This window comes from Terrapene carolina, unplaced genomic scaffold, assembly GCF_002925995.2.
Source record: "Terrapene carolina triunguis isolate 2854851 unplaced genomic scaffold, T_m_triunguis-2.0 Scaffold85, whole genome shotgun sequence".
NCBI lineage: Eukaryota > Metazoa > Chordata > Testudines > Emydidae > Terrapene > Terrapene triunguis.
Window position 1 is genome coordinate 15,436,667 of NW_020664436.1, and position 17,660 is coordinate 15,454,326.

At 40.6% G+C, this 17,660-nt stretch overlaps 1 protein-coding gene across 1 annotated transcript in view; it reads left to right on the forward strand.

Moving 5' to 3' along the window:
- Nucleotides 1-17,660, forward strand: part of CEP170 (centrosomal protein 170) — a 193,791-nt gene that overhangs the window by 131,768 nt on the left and 44,363 nt on the right. The window contains exons 11-12 of the mRNA XM_029911038.1: nt 3,229-3,355; nt 15,526-17,397. Of these exons, the coding sequence (XP_029766898.1) occupies nt 3,229-3,355; nt 15,526-17,397 (1,999 nt within the window). The remainder of the gene's footprint in view (nt 1-3,228; nt 3,356-15,525; nt 17,398-17,660) is intronic.

Genomic DNA, 17,660 nt, shown 5'->3' on the forward strand with positions numbered 1-17,660 from the left:
ATTCTCTGACCCATTCCTATAGCCAAAGCACTCAGCCTGGAATATCTGGTAGTTACTTTTTTTCCGTTTGGTTAAAAAAACTGCTCTGGCGTGACTTAAGGTGTTCTATGTTATGTACTGTAGGAGTTTTTCAGCCATGTCCTTTAAACCTGAAGCTTGTCCGTAGCAACCCTTTGGTGTATAGTCCATAAATCTTACCTGAAGATATGCTGCTCTCTATGGAGTTTAGAGCTAAAAGTCACAGTAAGGGGTTATTTGATGCTCCAGTTCATTGGGGATGGAGGTAAAAGGAGTGAATAAGGGAAAGTTGGGTCAATGTGAATAGCTTGAGAGTCACAGTCTCAAATTTAAATCTGAAACTGTCTGAAAGACGGGGGGATTTGGAAACTCCTTATGCAACATAAGATGGTGCTCAGAGGATGTCTCCCTGGTGATTTGGAAGTCTGAGAGGCTGTTGGTACGACTTCTTATAGGAATAACTATAGGATTGGTAACTTTATTTTTTTGATATGTGTGTGTGTCCTATTGGATGTTTTCCACCATGGTGACGTATGTTAGACTTAAAAATAAAACTATTTTGTAACTTTATCACTTTTGGTAAGCTATTCGTTATTGTAGTAGAAATTTAAGAAGGAAGGGAAGCTGAATAATGTGACTATCTTCACAACACAATACTATAGCAGAGGTTTGGCAACATAACCTGTAGCCCTGAATACTACATAAAAAGTAGGAGTTATATGTTGGCAGTGTAACTAATTTAATTGTCTTCTGAAAGTAAAATATAAAGCTCGTTTTGTTATAATTAATTTTTGGGTCTGCGAAAGCTGGCCATAATATCCTATTCCACAAACTGATAGAGTTCAGACTTCTGATAAAGGTGATTAAGTTCCTGGGTTTACGGGTAGTATAAGCTGAGCTACTCAGATTTCCCTTTAGCATATGGTTCACAGGTGGTTAATTGATCTCTACATCATATTTTGGCAGGAGTTTGTGTTGTAATAAAAACAATACTGTGAATGGGAACAGGGGAAAATGAAGTAAATAAAGTTTAGGGTAAACCAAAAAGGAAGATGAGTCTTTAGATGTTAACAAAAGTCTCTTCAATTAGTCTTTAAATACTGTAAGTTATTTATATAATTCAGTACAATATATGAACTGTTGTAGAAAGATCTGTCATTCTTCTTGCCATCATTTTCTTCTCCATTGTGGCCAGTAATACACACACTTAAAGTGAATGAAAAATTGCCTTAATTTTCTATAAGTAGAACTGAAACTTGTAACATTTGATTTTGAAAAATGAATTCAAATTGCTGAAGTTTGTCTAATGGCAAAGATCAGGTTGATGGGTTCCTCCTGCATTTCACATTCCTAAAATAGTGTTGGAAGCTAGATTCTTAGCATTCTTTGCACTCTTTTGTGTTAATGATGTCAACTGCATCAGCAGGGGCAATTCAGTACCATGAATTCAAATCTTGACAATTAAATGAGAGAATGATTTTCAGTTGTTTTGTTCTTTAAAATGTATTATTTCTATGTGTGAAGTCTAAACAAATTAATGATTTGGGGTTTTAAACATTTAAAGAAGGATTGAGTGGATGGGGTTGACTCAAAATTGTCAATAGAATATAGAACCTTTTACTTTAGACACTCAGTAAAATAGTTTGCTGATATTTGCTAATGTCTCAGGACTGTCAGATGATTTAGATGAAATATGTAGGAATCTCAGTCCAGTTCCTAGTGGGAAAATGACCATCACAATATACCCTAACTGGCACTCTGATTGGAAGTGCGAAGAATTCAGTGGACAATGGAGATTCAGCTAAACTCTCAAGAGTGCAGGTAGCTCATCCAGATTCTTCATGAGGTACATTTGTGGGTCTCAGTTCCTCTACCTTAATCTATGTTGTCTAGCTAGAGTTACCCATCTTCACTGGAGATGTAAATTGTCAATAAAATTGTTCTTTTTAGACTCTTAAAGATGAATTCCCTGCACACAATCCCCTCCTCCCCCCGACCCCCTTATCCATTCTATTAGTCTTCATTGACTTCAGTAGAGCCTTTGGACATATGATTTTTGTTTGTCTATGTGAATGAGTGAGATGCACAGACAGTGATGCTGCAGTATGTTAGATGAAATAGTGGTATTATATTTGCATATTTAGAGACCTTTTCCAGAATAATCTTAAATTATACAACAGTAAAATTAAATTGAGTCATATAATTCAACACATAGACATAAGGACATGTCCTGTATATAAGCCTAATTTTAAAAGTCTAAACTTTGATTAAAAAGGAAAGCTAAGTAAATAGAAATCAAAGCTATTCAAGCATAGTTTCTCTCAGGATACTATCTTTTATGACCCTGTTCTTTCCAGATCATTGATTCCTTACATTGACAACAGTGATACCTCTAAAACAATCCTGGTTATCTTGTAAACCCAATCATTTAATTTTTATCTAAACTAAAAAATGTCCTCAGCTTCCTTTGTTTTGGCTACAAAAATGCAATTCAGTCTTTTGGTTCATACATGAAACTATATTATTGGACTTTAACGATACAGTTTATTTATAATTTACAAAGCCAGATACCTTTTCCAGTCACTTCACATTTTCATATAGAAATACAGTTCCAGACACCTTTATCTTCCAGCAATTATGTTTACATATGCTATTAATACCCATTATTTTTTGAAGTACTCCAAGTTATCTGGCTTCTCCAATCCTTAAACTAGTCTTCCTGTCAGGGTCAATTTAATAGCTTCCTTTTTACTCTGGAGAAAATATCTGCCTTGCCCTTTTGGGTTTTTTTTCCCCCTGGAAAAAATATATTAATTTTTGAGTGGTTAAAGCCTGCTAGCTCTACCTTTGTCAACAAATTCCTCTAAGTTCAGGAATGAAATAATCTCGTTTCACCTAGGCATATATTCTTTCACATAATATATATTGTTTGAATATTCATCACAGTGGGAAAATGTTGGGAACCACTGCCCAGCCTGTAGTTGTTCTGCATCTGTCTAGAGCAATAAAGGATTTAAGACTGTCAATCCAGTATTAACATTAGGATTCTCCAAAATAAATTAAAATGAGTTCCTTTAATATTTGCACTTTCCATGAAAATAATTGATTTCAGACACACCTGTGTTTTGATAATATACCAGTTTATCAACTTTATATCACATACTTTTAAGCAAAATCTGCTGTTTCTTGTCCTATTTCTTTTTTTCTCAGGAAGGCTCTGCTGCATCTGGAAATAAACGTTGGGTGTCCCAGTGGGCTAGTTTGGCTGCTAATCATACACGACATGACCAAGACGACATGAGGTTGGAGTCATCTGCACCTGCTCCTCTAGAAAACGGTAGGATAAGTTGTTGTCATCTTAATTTCTGTAGCAAAGAGTGTATGGAAGTGAAGGACTTAGTTACAGAACTAGACAAATAGTTTAGTTATCACCAATACTATAGATTCATCATTAGTTTCTGCTAAGTCTTTTTTAAAAAAAAAAACCTCATAATTATATTTTAGTCTGATATTTAATTAGTCTTTATATAAGGGCTAATAATCGCAGTTTTAATTGCACTGTTAAACAATAGAATACCAATTGAAATGTATTTACTATTTTTGGATGTTTTTCTACATTTTAAAATATATCGATTTAAATTACAACACCAACTATAAAGTGTACAGTGCTCACTTTATAATATTTTTATTACACTGTATGTGCACTGCAAAAATGATAAACAAAAGAAATAGTATTTTTCAATTCACCTCATACAAGTACCTTAATGCAATCTCTTTATCTTGAAAGTGCAACTTACAAATGTCAGTTATTTTTTTTGTTACATAACTGCACTCAAAAACAAAACAATCTAAAACTTTAGAGCCTACAAGTCCACTCAGTCCTACTTCTTATTCAGCCAATTGCTAAGACAAACAAGTTGGTTTACATTTATGGGAAATAATGCTGCCCATTTCTTATTTCAAATGTCACCAGAAAGTGAGAACAGGTGTTCGCATGGCACTTTTGTAGCGAGCATTGCAAGGTATTTATGTGCCAGATATGCTAAACATTCGTATGCCCCTTCATGCTTTGGCCACCATTCCAGAGGACATACTTCCATACTGATGACGCTCGTTTAAAAAAATAATGTGTTAATTAAACTTTGACTGAACTCCTTGGGGGAGAATAGTATGTCTCCTGCTCTGTTTTACCAGCATTCTGCCATGTATTTCATATTATAGCAGTCTCGGACGATGACCCAGCACATGTTGTTCGTTTTAAGAACACTTTCACTGCAGATTTGACAAAACGCAAAGAAGGTACCAATGTGATATTTCTAAAGATAACTACAGCACTCAAGCCAAGGTTTAAGAATCTGAAGTGCCTTCCGAAATCTGAGAGGGACGAGGTGTGGAGCATGCTTTCAGAAGTCTTAAAAGAGCAACACTCTGATGCGGAAACTACAGAACCCGAACCACCATTTTCATCATCTGCTGGTGGCATCTCACTCAGATGATGAAAATGAACATGTGTCGGACCGCACTATTTTGGATTATCAAGCAGAACCTGTCATCAGCATGGAAGCATGTCCTCTGAAATGGTAGTTGAAGCATGAAGGGACATATGAATCTTTAGCGAATCTAGCATGTAAATATCTTGCGACGCCGGCTACAACAGTGCTGTGCAAATACCCGTACTCACTTTCAGGTGACATTGTAAGCAAGAAGTGGGCAGCATTGTCTCCTGCAAATGTAAACAAACTTGTTTGTCTGAGTGTGAGTGACTAGCTGAACAAGAAATAGGACTGAGTGCACATGTAGGCTCTAAACTTTTACATTGTTTTATTTTTGAATGCAATTTCTTTTGTACATAATTCTACATTTGTATGTTCAGCTTTCATGAAAAAGAGATTGCATTACAGTACTTGTATGAGGTAAATTGAAAAATACTTTTTTTTTTACAGCACAAATATTTGTAATCAAAAATAAATATAACCTGAGTACTGTATACTTTGTATTCTGTGTTGTAATTGAAATCAATATATTTGAAAATGTAGAAAATATCCAAAAATATTTAAATAAATGGTATTCTATTTAACAATGCGATTAATCGCAATACATTTTTTTAATCGCTTGACAGCCCTGCTTTATATTAATGATAAAATAGGCCGAACAGTATAGAAAAAAGGTTATTGGTACCTACATTGGGAAAATATAAAAGGAGACATTCATTTAAGCTTCAGTTTGGGTAAGCTTGTCAAATCTTTTTATTGGCATATTCCCCTGTATATACCCCTTCCCACTGAGTTATAGTGGACTGAACAGTAAACACTCAACCTGAAACTTCAACTGTACGGTCCAAATAAACATTCTAAGCATAATTTGATATTGCTATCATCAAAACCCCATGCAGTTGCCAAACCATATTATCCTGTCTCTTCTGAGTGGCAAGTGTTCAGGCTCCCTCCTTCTTTTATTAACAACTTTGCCAGACTTGTTTATTTGAATATGCTGTTCCTTATGTTGTGCATTAAAACATATATTTGACTGTGAAGGAGGTGATCCCTTTGTTTATTTTTTCTCTTCTTTTCATCTTTATTTGTAAAAGTTCAATGCAGAACACGGTTGATTATTTAAACACAGATACTTGAAAATCAAAGGTTCTAGTGCAAGGTTTATAAGGTTATAAATTTAAAATCCTGCCCAGGTTTCGTTTTGTTCTTTGTTTTATGGTGCTAGCACAATTGGGTCCTCGTCTATCACTACAGCTCTTAAACGCTGTGATGATAATGATGTATTTAAATTCTTACTGTAAATATTACATATTTATATAGCTGTTTCTATCTTGAAGCATTACTATAAAATGGACTGGAAATCACAGGACGATATAGTCTCACTGAGTTTTCCAACTATTGAAATGAGCATACTAATAATTGACTAGGAACTCATGAGCTACTACTCCAGTGCTTTATATTGCTGTCCTGCAACCCAGGCATGTCCCTTTTTTTTTTTTTTTTTTTTTTTTTGTTGTTGTTGTTGTTGTTGGTGTGTGTGTGTGTGTGTGTGTGTGTGTCGTTCATGACAACTTTGTTGTTCATGACTCTGAAATGAATGTAATATCAAAATTCCACCCTAAAGCGATGCTGCTTTCCTAAAGCCACAGTATTCTCTTGCAATCATGGTGGCTGCAGTGCAGGGATAATGTCTTGGAGGAATTTTCTGCTGGGTTAATTTAGGAGTTGGTGTGCATGACTTCATTGTGAAAAATGGCTGACTTTGTAATTCTTACCAATGATACAAAGTTAAAACTTCTTTGGTCTCAGATAACTACAGAAACATATTAAAAATAGAAGTATTTAGCACCTGGCATTCCGCAACATACAGTAGCAGCAACTAGCACATTTGCAAAGAGTAGTGTGCAGAGAGCTGTTGCTGGAAATGCTGAGTAAAATGAATATTTCTCTCTACTTTTACTGTAGTTAATATTTATTGTAGAAATGTCTAAATATATATTCTTTGAGTGCTGCTCCCTATGAGTCCAGAAATTTTTCAGCATCCGTTGACCCACATATACACAGTAGCTTCCCTCATATTTCAAGGGTAGAAGAGGATCCAGTTCCTTCTTGCCTCCACATGACCTGAGTCAGAATCATGTCTTCCTTCACTCCATGCATTACCTGTAAAGTAAACTCATTGTAAATAGTTTTATATTTTAGCTTAGTAGTTATAGTTACTATACCATTCGGGGGAAAGCCTCCTTGGTCCCAAAACTATGCACCTGCATAAATGTCTGAGATTTTTTCCCCTGAGTGGTACCCATAAGGATGGCTCAAGCATCTTCTATCGCCACACTGCATGCTGGTAAAAGGGAGCAGAGCTGTCCCTGACACACCTCAGGTCCTTCTTACCGCCAGTGACAGTTGTTGGAGCAATCCAGACTTGTTAATTCAAGTGCTTTCCTCTCCTTTCTGAATAAAGATCCTATTTGTTGTAGATTAGTGGTTTTAGTTATAGTTAGTTCAGACAATTTTAGTGCTAGGTTTCCGTTTTTGTGATTTTTTTTTTTTTGACAACTTTTTATCTTTTGGTACCAATATCAGTACCAGAACGATGCCTCATTTGGTGGGATTTAAGTCCTTCTGAACCTGTGCAAAGCCCATGCCAGTCAGCAATCCACATCTGGCCTGCTTGAAATGTTTGGGGAAATCCCATGTTAGTAACAAATGTCACATTTGCAAAGATTCAAGCCCCCCTCAAAAAAAACAGGGTGGGGAGGCTTATGTGCTTGCCTAAGGACGCAGCACTTTGACCCCTGTTGGAATTCTCACATGGAGAAATTGCCCCAAGTTTATCAACTTCGATACAGAGCGCTTCATTGGAGATGCCGGCTGATCCTCAGGACCGTTCCCTCATACTGAAGAAAAGGCTTAGGCCTTTTTCAAGTTCAGTTCCTTGTTGAACTGAGTCGGTCCTGAAGCCAGACAGAGGTAGACACTCAAAGTGTTCAGGGGAGAGACCCCGCTGGAATGCTGTGTCTCCCAAGAGAGGATTGTCACCTCCGGAGTCTGTGCCAGGTCTGTCAAGGCCATCCCCTGAAAACTGTCAACTAGGAACAGTTACCTGGCTAAGTGGAAGCACTTCTCCAGAAGTGGACACCCCTGGACTATCTTCTAGATCTAAAACAGAGTTTGACTATTAGATGTATAAGGATGCATATGGCAGTTGTTTCAGCCTTCCACGTCTTGATGGATAACACTGGTCTACAATTTTTGAGAAGTCGTCTGCTTCAGAGATAAAATGTGCTATTTATTATGTATTTTGATGTGCTGAATTCAAATATGACAATTAAAACAACTGATTGGGTACTGTTTCTAAGATATTTAAGTTTTTACATTTTATGTCTATGTATATTGTGTAGATAGTAGAGTTTTAATCATAAATTGTAAACCTAGGTCTTTTCATGTGTTTATGGTTGCTTTACATGATAATATTTCACCTGTCCTGTTTATGTAACACTTTAAAAATCAGCAAAAGGGTTATATAAATAAAATTTATTATGAAACAAAAGGCAAAAAACTATTATGTACATAGTTTAGTCCTATTCAGTGTCTACTCGGCGCTTCTTGGCTTGTCTCTTGTATTCATTAAATGGAGCATCTCTTGTCACTGTCCAGCAATAGTCTGCAAGATTGATGGGCTCCATTTGCCCTGATAGCATTTCTGCATTGTTGCAATGTCCTGGTGAAATCACTCGCCGTGCTCGTCGCTCACTGCTCCGCAGTTGGGTGGAAAAAAATCTAGATGAGAGTGCAAAAAATGTATCTTTAGTGACATGTTGCAACCAAGGCTTTTGTATGCCTTGAGGAGGTTTTCCACCAGCAACCTGTAGTTGTCTGCCTTGTTGTTTCCGAGAAAATTTATTGCCACTAACTGGAAGGCTTTCCATGCCGTCTTTTCCTTGCCACGCAGTGCATGGTCAAATGCATCATCTCGAAGAAGTTCACGAATCTGAGGACCAACAAAGACACCTTCCTTTATCTTAGCTTCACTTAACCTTGGAAATTTTCCACGGAGGTACTTGAAAGCTGCTTGTGTTTTGTCAATGGCCTTGACAAAGTTCTTCATCAGACCCAGCTTGATGTGTAAGGGTGGTAACAAAATCTTCCTTGATTCAACAAGTGGTGGATGCTGAACACTTTTCCTCCCAGGCTCCAATGACTATAGGAGTGGCCAATCTTTCTTGATGTAGTGGGAATCTCTTGCACGACTATCCCATTCGCAGAGAAAACAGCAGTACTTTGTGTATCCAGTCTGCAGACCAAGCAAGAGAGCAACAACCTTCAAATCGCCACAAAGCTGCCACTGATGTTGGTCATAGTTTATGCACTTCAAAAGTTGTTTCATGTTGTCATAGGTTTCCTTCATACGGACTGCATGACCAACTGGAATTGATGGCAAAACATTGCCATTATGCAGTAAAACAGCTTTAAGACTCGTCTTCGATGAATCAATGATCAGTCTCCACTCATCTGGATTGTGAACGATGTTGAGGGCTGCCATCACACCATCGATGTTGTTGCAGGCTACAAGATCACCTTCCATGAAGAAGAATGGGACAAGATCCTTTGGACGGTCACGGAACATGAAAACCCTAACATCACCTGCCAGGAGATTCCACTGCTGTAGTCTGGAGCCCAACAGCTCTGCCTTACTCTTGGGTAGTTCCAAATCCCTGACAAGGTCATTCAGTTCACCTTGTGTTATGAGGTGTGGTTCAGAGGAGGAGGATGGGAGAAAATGTGGGTCCTGTGACATTGATGGTTCAGGACCAGAAGTTTCATCCTCTTCCTCTTCCTCGTCTGACTCAAGTGAGAATGATTCTGGTGCATCAGGAACCGGCAGTCCTTCTCCGTGGGGTACTGGGCATATAGCTGATGGAATGTTTGGATAATGCACAGTCCACTTTTTCTTCTTTGACACACCTTTCCCAACTGGAGGCACCATGCAGAAGTAACAATTGCTGGTATGATCTGTTGGCTCTCTCCAAATCATTGGCACTACAAAAGGCATAGATTTCCTTTTCCTCTTCAACCACTGGCGAAGATTTGTTGCACAAGTGTTGCAGCATATGTGTGGGGCCCACCTCTTGTCCTGATCTCCAATTTTGCAGCCAAAATAAAGGTGATAGGCTTTCTTAACCATAGTGGTTATACTGCGCTTTTGTGATGCAAAAGTCACTTCACCACAAACATAGCAGAAGTTATCTGCACTGTTCACACAAGTACGAGGCATCTCTGCTCACTTTGGCTAAACGGAAATGTGTCCTTTTGCAAAATCAAACATTGTCAAATAAGGGAGCACGACACTGTATGATTTCTAGAGCTGATATAGGGCAATTTGTTCAGCAGAGTGATGTAAGCTTCGTTATGATTGCATCATCCATGACTTCTAGGAATAACATGATGCAATTCATATCATGTATGACGCAATACTAGCTTCAGATTGTATCATTCATTGTTTTGCCTAAAAAGCAAGTACTGTCCAAACCCAGTCATAGATTTATTCATAGATCCAGTCAAAGATGTATTTTAGTCATTTCTGGTTTAAATTGAGATCCCTTCCCTTTATAATTCACTTATCCTCCGCCATTCCCAAGTGAAGGGTCGTATATACTGACCCAATAGCATATCTTGAAAACTGGAGCCAATCAACAATTTTAAGCATCATTTTCGTTCTCAGTGACCTAGAATTAGTAAAGTTTGACTACATTTATTTCAGAAGCATTTTGGCTGTAGAGCAGTGTAATAGATCCCTTTTCTCAAACCCCATTGTCACCTGATTCTTAAAGGGCTTGGTCTGATTATCGCCACATGTACAAGACCCCATCCCTCGGGATCTGAACTTATTCCTAGCAAAATTGAAAGGACCTCCCTTCTAGCCCCTGGCCACTTTTTCCCTTCTTCAACTTTCCATGAAGGTAGCATTTTTGCTGACTATTACCTCAGGCAAAAGGGTGGGCAAGTTGAGAACTCTGGTACAGTTTTCTATAAGGATAAAGTTTATATCCACCATCGCCCAAAATTTCTCATGAAAGTAGTCTTTAATTTTCATATTAACCAAGCCGTTTGTTTGCCCGCATTCTTTCCAAAACCCCATGCACATAAGGATGAGGAAAAGCTTCACACAGCTGTGAGAAGGGTTTTAGCTTTCTACCTGGAGTGGGCTAAATCTTATTAGATCTTCTATTCAGTGGTTTGTAGCAGTTGTAGACAGACATAAGGGCCAGCCATATTCCACTCAGAGAATCTCATCCCAGATCTTAGTGCATTTGTTTATGCTAGCAACTAACTAATACAATCCCGCCAGCTAGAGTGTTGACACATTCTACTAGAAAGCAGGCAGCTTTTACAGCTTTCTTGGTGCAAGTGCTGATCTCAGACATTTGTAAAGCAGCAACCTATTCATCACTCCACACTTTTGCTTCTCATTATGGCATTTCCCGTCAGTCCAGTTTCGGATGGGTCGTCTTACAATCACTCTTCAGATAGGCTCCGAACCCACCTCCATGTATATTTGCTTGTGAGTCACCTACAGTGGAATGGACATGTTCAATCACTCAGAAAAGAAAGAAGGGTTACCTACCATTCTATAACTGTTCTTCGAGATGTGTTGCACGTGTGCATTCCATGACCCGCCCACCTTCCCCTCTCTGTCAGAGTCTGTCTGGTACGAAGGAGCTGAGGGAGGATCGGGCAGCTCTGCTTTTATACCAGCATGCAATGGTGCATCGCGACAGGGAACCACCCCAGTGGCTACCACTGAGGGGAAAAAAATCTTTGACGTCTGTGCATGGGGCACGTGCACACCTAAATTGGAATAGTCATGTGCAATACATCTCGAAGCACAACAGTTATGGAAAGGTAGGTAACTGTTTTTTTCACCCCAGTAATCTTTATGGTAGGCTGTTAGTGTTCCAGGGTGAGCTGTACTTTTGATCCCTCACTCAGTTTCTCCATGCACATCTTTTCCAAGTGATAGGCCTGCACCACCTGTACTTTTCTCAGGATGGAATCCTTTTAGACTGGGTCCCCAGGTCATGGCACCCCTGTTCAAAACTGCATCCTCAGAAGGTCCAAATCCATTTTGGCTCCTCCATCCAGGAGCCTGAGAGCAGTATGAAAGCGCATTGACAGAGAACAGCTTGTTCCAAACAGAGTACTACTTATTTATCCACAGGAAAACGACAGAGGAAACAACAATGGCAATGAAAAGGCAAAACACCTATATGCATATTATCTTACCTAAACCTTTTCCTTATCTTGCAAGTTTAGGTTGTGCCACCCCATGCCCTTGGCTAGGGAGGCCACTGGTCCAGTATTGAGAGGTTTGTCCCCTGTCCAGTACAGGGACAAAATTGGATGCCATTTTTAAGAGCATGCTGCTCCACCCACCTCAGCTGGCATGAGGCGGTCCTAAAAATAGTGACCCCTATGCAGAATGGCTTTGCATGCTCTGTGTGTGCAAGGTCATGCCAGCGAATGCGGACCCATGCTGTTCCTAGAAGTACTGGAATGTCTGCTATTCCAGAAATATGTGAGTGGTCACCTTACCCTTGTCCAAGGCATCCCCCCCAGCATTGAAGCTGAACAAGGTAGACTATGGTCCTGCAGCCTCTACCGTTGTCTGACCCTTCAGTTAGTATGTCTTCCCAATCACAGACAGTCTTTTATCCATTTCAAAGTCCCTCTGTCCTGGGACACCTGAACCTGGTCAATCTCCCCGATTGGAATGGAGGCAGACTTCAGTAGTGGATTCATTATATTGTCTATTTGAGAGCCAGCAATTGGGACTGTCTACAGCCATTGTCTTTGGGTGCCGGCAGACCAAAACTAAGATTGATTTAACCCCGTGTTAACTTTTAGCCAGCAACACTTTGCTGTCTTGGTATTTTCCAAGTTGACCACCCTCTCCTTTTCTTCCAGTGTGAAATTGTCTACCCTGGGCAAATGTGTTGTATTAGAAACCGTATTAAATAGCACAACATTAAATATGATTTTGTCCACAGAGTGGACAAGGACATTTCAAAACATGCTAGTTGGTCATGGGAGGATCCCCAATAAATGGAGTCTTACATAAGTGAGGTGCTGATGGTTCTTATTCTCAGGCGGGCAGGGAAAGATGTTTAATGGAGGACTAAACAATGTCTGAAACAGGACTTTGAGGACTCTGGGCTTCATAGCAAAAATATTTTTTCAATGTGGTTCAGGCTGCAAGGCCAAATGAGACATAGCCCTCAAAGTACATATTCCAGCCAGCAATTGAGTCATAGAGGATCTCTTTATTACACAAAGCTGAGGGGAAAGGAGCTGGGGCAGATTCAGTCTTATCAGCTTGATGAGGCCACTACAGTTAGAGACATTGATGGCTTCTTTTTGCATTAAGTGAAGTCAGCAAAAGTATTAAAATAAAGCAATATTAGTGAGCTGTTGAACTTCCTTCCTTGTTGGACGTGCTCACTTTTTGTGCCTAAAAGCAGTGGAAACAAGTGGAAATTTGACCATCTTCTGCAGAGCAATTTTGCATAGCATGTAGGACTGGAGGGAGTGGAAACCCCAGAACGCCCACACAATTAAAATACTGGAGTGGTAGGTCCCATCTTCCTATCATTATTCTCAGACTTACAGGGGTAAATCTATTTTGTTTTTCTTACTATTTTTTCTCTTTAGTTTTAAAAACATGAGCTACCAGCTTTGTGATCCTGCATGAGCCTAAAGACTGTAGCGGACTTCATGACACACACAGTTTAAACTTAAGTAATTTGGAGTTTGGTAACAGCCCTTTGAAGTTACTAGACTCAAGAAGTACCAGGTTGTTTCAGCAATGCAGCTTTACAATTAATCATTGTCCTGAAAAAAGTAGATTTACTGTGCATTTACAACAGCCACAATATCATAACTTCTGTAGTTGTTTGCAGTATTGTAGCTGTGTCAGTCTCATGATATTAGAGAGATAAGCTTACGTATAGTTTGGCAGTTTGTCCCATTCACAACAGAAGTTGGTCTACCTTGTCTCTCTAATAACTTCTATAGTCTATTAAGAATCTGGGTCCTGCGGGGTGCCAGTAACATAAACAAAAGTCCTTAAACATTTCATAGAATTAGAACTGTAAAGATGGAAAAGACCTGTTAGATCATCTAGACCAGGGGTGGGCAAACTTTTTGGCACGAGGGCCACATCTGGGTGGGGAAATTGTATGCAGGGCCATGAATGTAGGGCTGGGGCAGGGGGTTGGGGTGCGGGAGGGAGTGCGCGGTGTGGGAGGGGGCTCTGGGCAGGGGCTTGGGGTGCAGCAGGGGGTGTGGAGTGCGGGAGGGGGCTCGGCAGGGGGTTGGGGTGCAGGAGGGGTGTGGGGTGTGGCAGGGGGTTCGGGTGCAGGAGGGGGCTCTGGGCAGGGGCTTGGGGTGCAGCAGGGGGTGCGGAGTGCGGGAGGGGGCTTGACGGGGTTGGGGTGCAGGAGGGGGTGCAGAGTGCGGGAGGGGACTCAGGGCAGGGGGTTGGGGTGTGGCAGGGGGTTCAAAGCAGGGTGTTAGGAGGCTCAGGGCAGGGGGTTGGGGTGCGGGGTGCAGGAGAGGTTCGGGGTGTGGGCTCCAGCCCGGCACTGCTTACCTCACGTGGCTCCGGAGTGGCAGCGGCGCGCAGTGGGGCTAAGGCAGGCTCCCTACCTGCCCTGGCCCCGCGCCACTCCCAGAAGTGGCCAACCTGTCCAGCAGTGGCTCCTGAAGGTGGAGCGGAGTAGGCGGCTCCGCCGCATGCTGCCCTCGCCTGTGGGTATCACCCTGAAGCTCCCATTGGCCACGGTTTCCCGTTCCCGGCCAGTGGGAGCTGTGGGGGGCGGAGCTTGCAGGCAAGGACAGCGCACAGAGCCCTTTGCTCTCCTCCTCCCCCAGGGGCCGCAGGGATATGGTGCCGGCCACTTCCGGGAGCGTCGCAGGTCCAGGGCAGGCAGGGAGTCTGCCTTAGCCACACTGCGCCACAGGGCGGGCAATCCCGCAGGCCACATTGAAAGATCTGATGGGCCAGATCCGACCTGCGGGCCATAGTTTGCCCTTCCCTGATCTAGACGCAGTGGATCTCCAGCTTTTTCATTCTGCAGACCATTTCCACCAAGAGTGTCTCCTGTAGACCCACCTTCTTTCCCATTACCCAAATCCTACTTTGCTTGAATTTCAAATTGTTTAGTTGTGTATACAGTCAGGAAAGTCTGAGGGCTACTGGGGGCCCATACTCAACAGTTTGAGAACCAATTTTCTGGTCTTAGATTTTAAACCTTGTGGTCATGAACACAAGGAGGTTCACAAGTGGGTGACTGTCTGGTCACAGCCAAAATTCACCAGTTGTGGGAGGAAAATGTCTGTCTGTTAACAAGCAGATACCAGGACCAAGAGAGAAGAAGATCGCTCTCTCTATTCCTATTCCTGCCCTGCTACCACTGTAGTTTTTCACCTTCCTTTGCCCAACCATGCAACACACCAAGTTCCAGGGAAGATGCCACTTAAAGATAATGCATAGCTCTGTGCATTTGGTTGTTAGGGGATCCTTGTAAGAAACCACAGCTGACAGACAAGAATTCCATTACTTTGACAGATGTTCATTTCATACCAGTGCTTTGATGTGTGCTTGTCACAGAATGTAATATTCTCTTGTTTGTATCAGAACCTTCATGTGCCATACTGTAGCATAAAAGTATTTTTATTAATAGATAATATTTTTCTCCAGTGTCTTAAAATGTCTGTTCTGTGACTAATAGATTGGTGAAAGTAATTGACTGGTTTACATAATCTATTGTGTCATGGTTTAGGAGGACTTTTAAATGTCATTTCACAAAAGATAAAGTTCCAATTCTCTTCTCTGTGCAATAGAAATAATGTACTTTAATTACTTCTATGTAACCTTAAGAATGCATATTTCCACTGGCAGATTTGCTCTTCAGTCACTGATTTCCAAAAGGTTTTTTCATTCCATTTTTAGATACTGACATCAGTGAATCTGGTATTTCAGTTAGAAGTACTAGCTCAGCCACTTCTGTGACTAGCCAAGGTGAGCGAAAGAGGAGAACACTTCCACAGCTTCCAAAAGAGGAAAAAGCCACTGAAAGTTCAAGAGCAAAGGTTACACCTCATCAGAGATCAGAGATAGGTGAAAAACAAGACACAGAACTTCAAGAGAAAGAAACTCCAACTCATGCATCCCAAAAAGAAATGCCACAAGATGCAGGTAGTAGGAGCATGGCTAAGGCAAACAGGACAATGAATGGCCTTTCTCCTAAACCTGGTGGAGACCACAAAGTGTCTTCTCACCCCATTAGCTGCTCTTCTTCCAGTAAAGAGAAAAGTGAAATTGTCAGGGAAACTTCAGTTGTAAAGCAAGCTTTAGCTAAAATTCAACAGCAAGAGCAAAAGGAGCAGGCACATAGGACTTCAACTAAAGTGTTTTCAGCTAAACTTCTTGCCAGTCAAGTTGAGAAAGGTAGAGAGGAGACTCCTACTCCACATAAAATGTTGGATAATCATCAAGAAAAAGCCCCAGGACATTCTACAAGTAAAGCAGAAATGAAGATTGTACAAAGTGAAGGGAAAAGAAAAAAAACTGAGGAAATTATAAAAGGCCAAACTCCAAAAGGATTAGGAGAGAAGAAAGAATCTTCAAAACCGTTAGTGAGACAAGGCAGCTTTACTATAGATAAACCTAGTACAAATATACCGATAGAGCTTATTCCTCATATTAATAAACAAACTGGATCTACTCCCCCTTCGTTTGCTTTAACCTCCACAAACAGAATACGTGAGAGAAGTGATTCCGTGGACACTGATTCTAGTCTGGATACAACACTTATTTTAAAAGACACAGAAGCAGTAATGGCGTTCCTTGAAGCTAAATTACGAGAAGAAAACAAAACAGATGAAGGACCTGAAACTCCTAGCTATAACAGAGATAATTCCATATCACCCGAGTCAGATGTAGACACTGCTAGCACAATCAGTCTGGTTACTGGTGACACTGAAAGAAAAACCACTCAAAAGCGAAAAAGCTTTACTACCCTGTATAAAGATAGATGTTCCACTAGTTCTCCTTCCAAGGATGTTTTAAAATCTTCTGCAACAAATGCTAGAGAAAAGATAGAAAAGAAAACTAAAAGCCGATCTTCAGATGCTGGTTCAAGAGCAGAGGGTCGTAAACTTGTGCAACCCAGTGGAAGAATGAGACAACCTTCAGTAGATTTAACAGATGATGACCAAACATCTAGCGTACCACATTCTGCCATATCTGATATCTTGTCATCTGACCAAGAAACTTATTCTGGCAAATCACATGGAAGGGGTTATTTTACCTCTGCAGATGAACTCTTACATTCCAAAATGGAAGGCAGTAAGTCAGCTAAATCAAAGACCTCTCCTGTTACAACTGGGCAATCCAGTAAGTCAATCACTCTTCCAAGACCTCGTCCCACAAGGACTTCTCTCTTGCGCAGAGCACGACTTGGTGAAGCCTCAGATAGCGAACTTGCTGATGCAGATAAAGCTTCAGTGGCTTCTGAAGTGTCCACTACAAGTTCTACATCAAAGCCTCCCTCAGGAAGGAGAAATATCTCCAGAATTGACTTACTTGCCCAACCACGCAGAACTAGGCTCGGTTCTTTATCAGCACGTAGTGACTCTGAAGCCACAATAACTAGAAGCACTGCCTCATCTCGTACTGCAGAAGCCATCATTAGAAGTGGTGGAAGATTAACACCATCAGCAGATAGTAGTAAAGTTTCTGCTAGAACTAGAGCTAATAGCATTTCTCGACTTTCTGATTCTAAATCCAAATCATTGACCTCCGCCCATAATTCTCCATCAGGTATGTGAGATTATTAGGATTTAGTCTTTTTCAGTACTTGATATTTTGTTTATTGGGCTTTTCTCTCTTTATAAGTGTTAAACTAATAATGCTTTATTACTAAGCATTAACTCAAACTTTAGTAGAAGCAGTCCTCCTCTTTTGAGAAAGAAGTTCTATTAGTTATCGTTGCAGATATTTTTAAATTTAATACAAGGACAAGAGATTTTAATTCCTTAGCAATTTGGTTTATGATTTTTACTGGAAACTTCCAACCAACTATA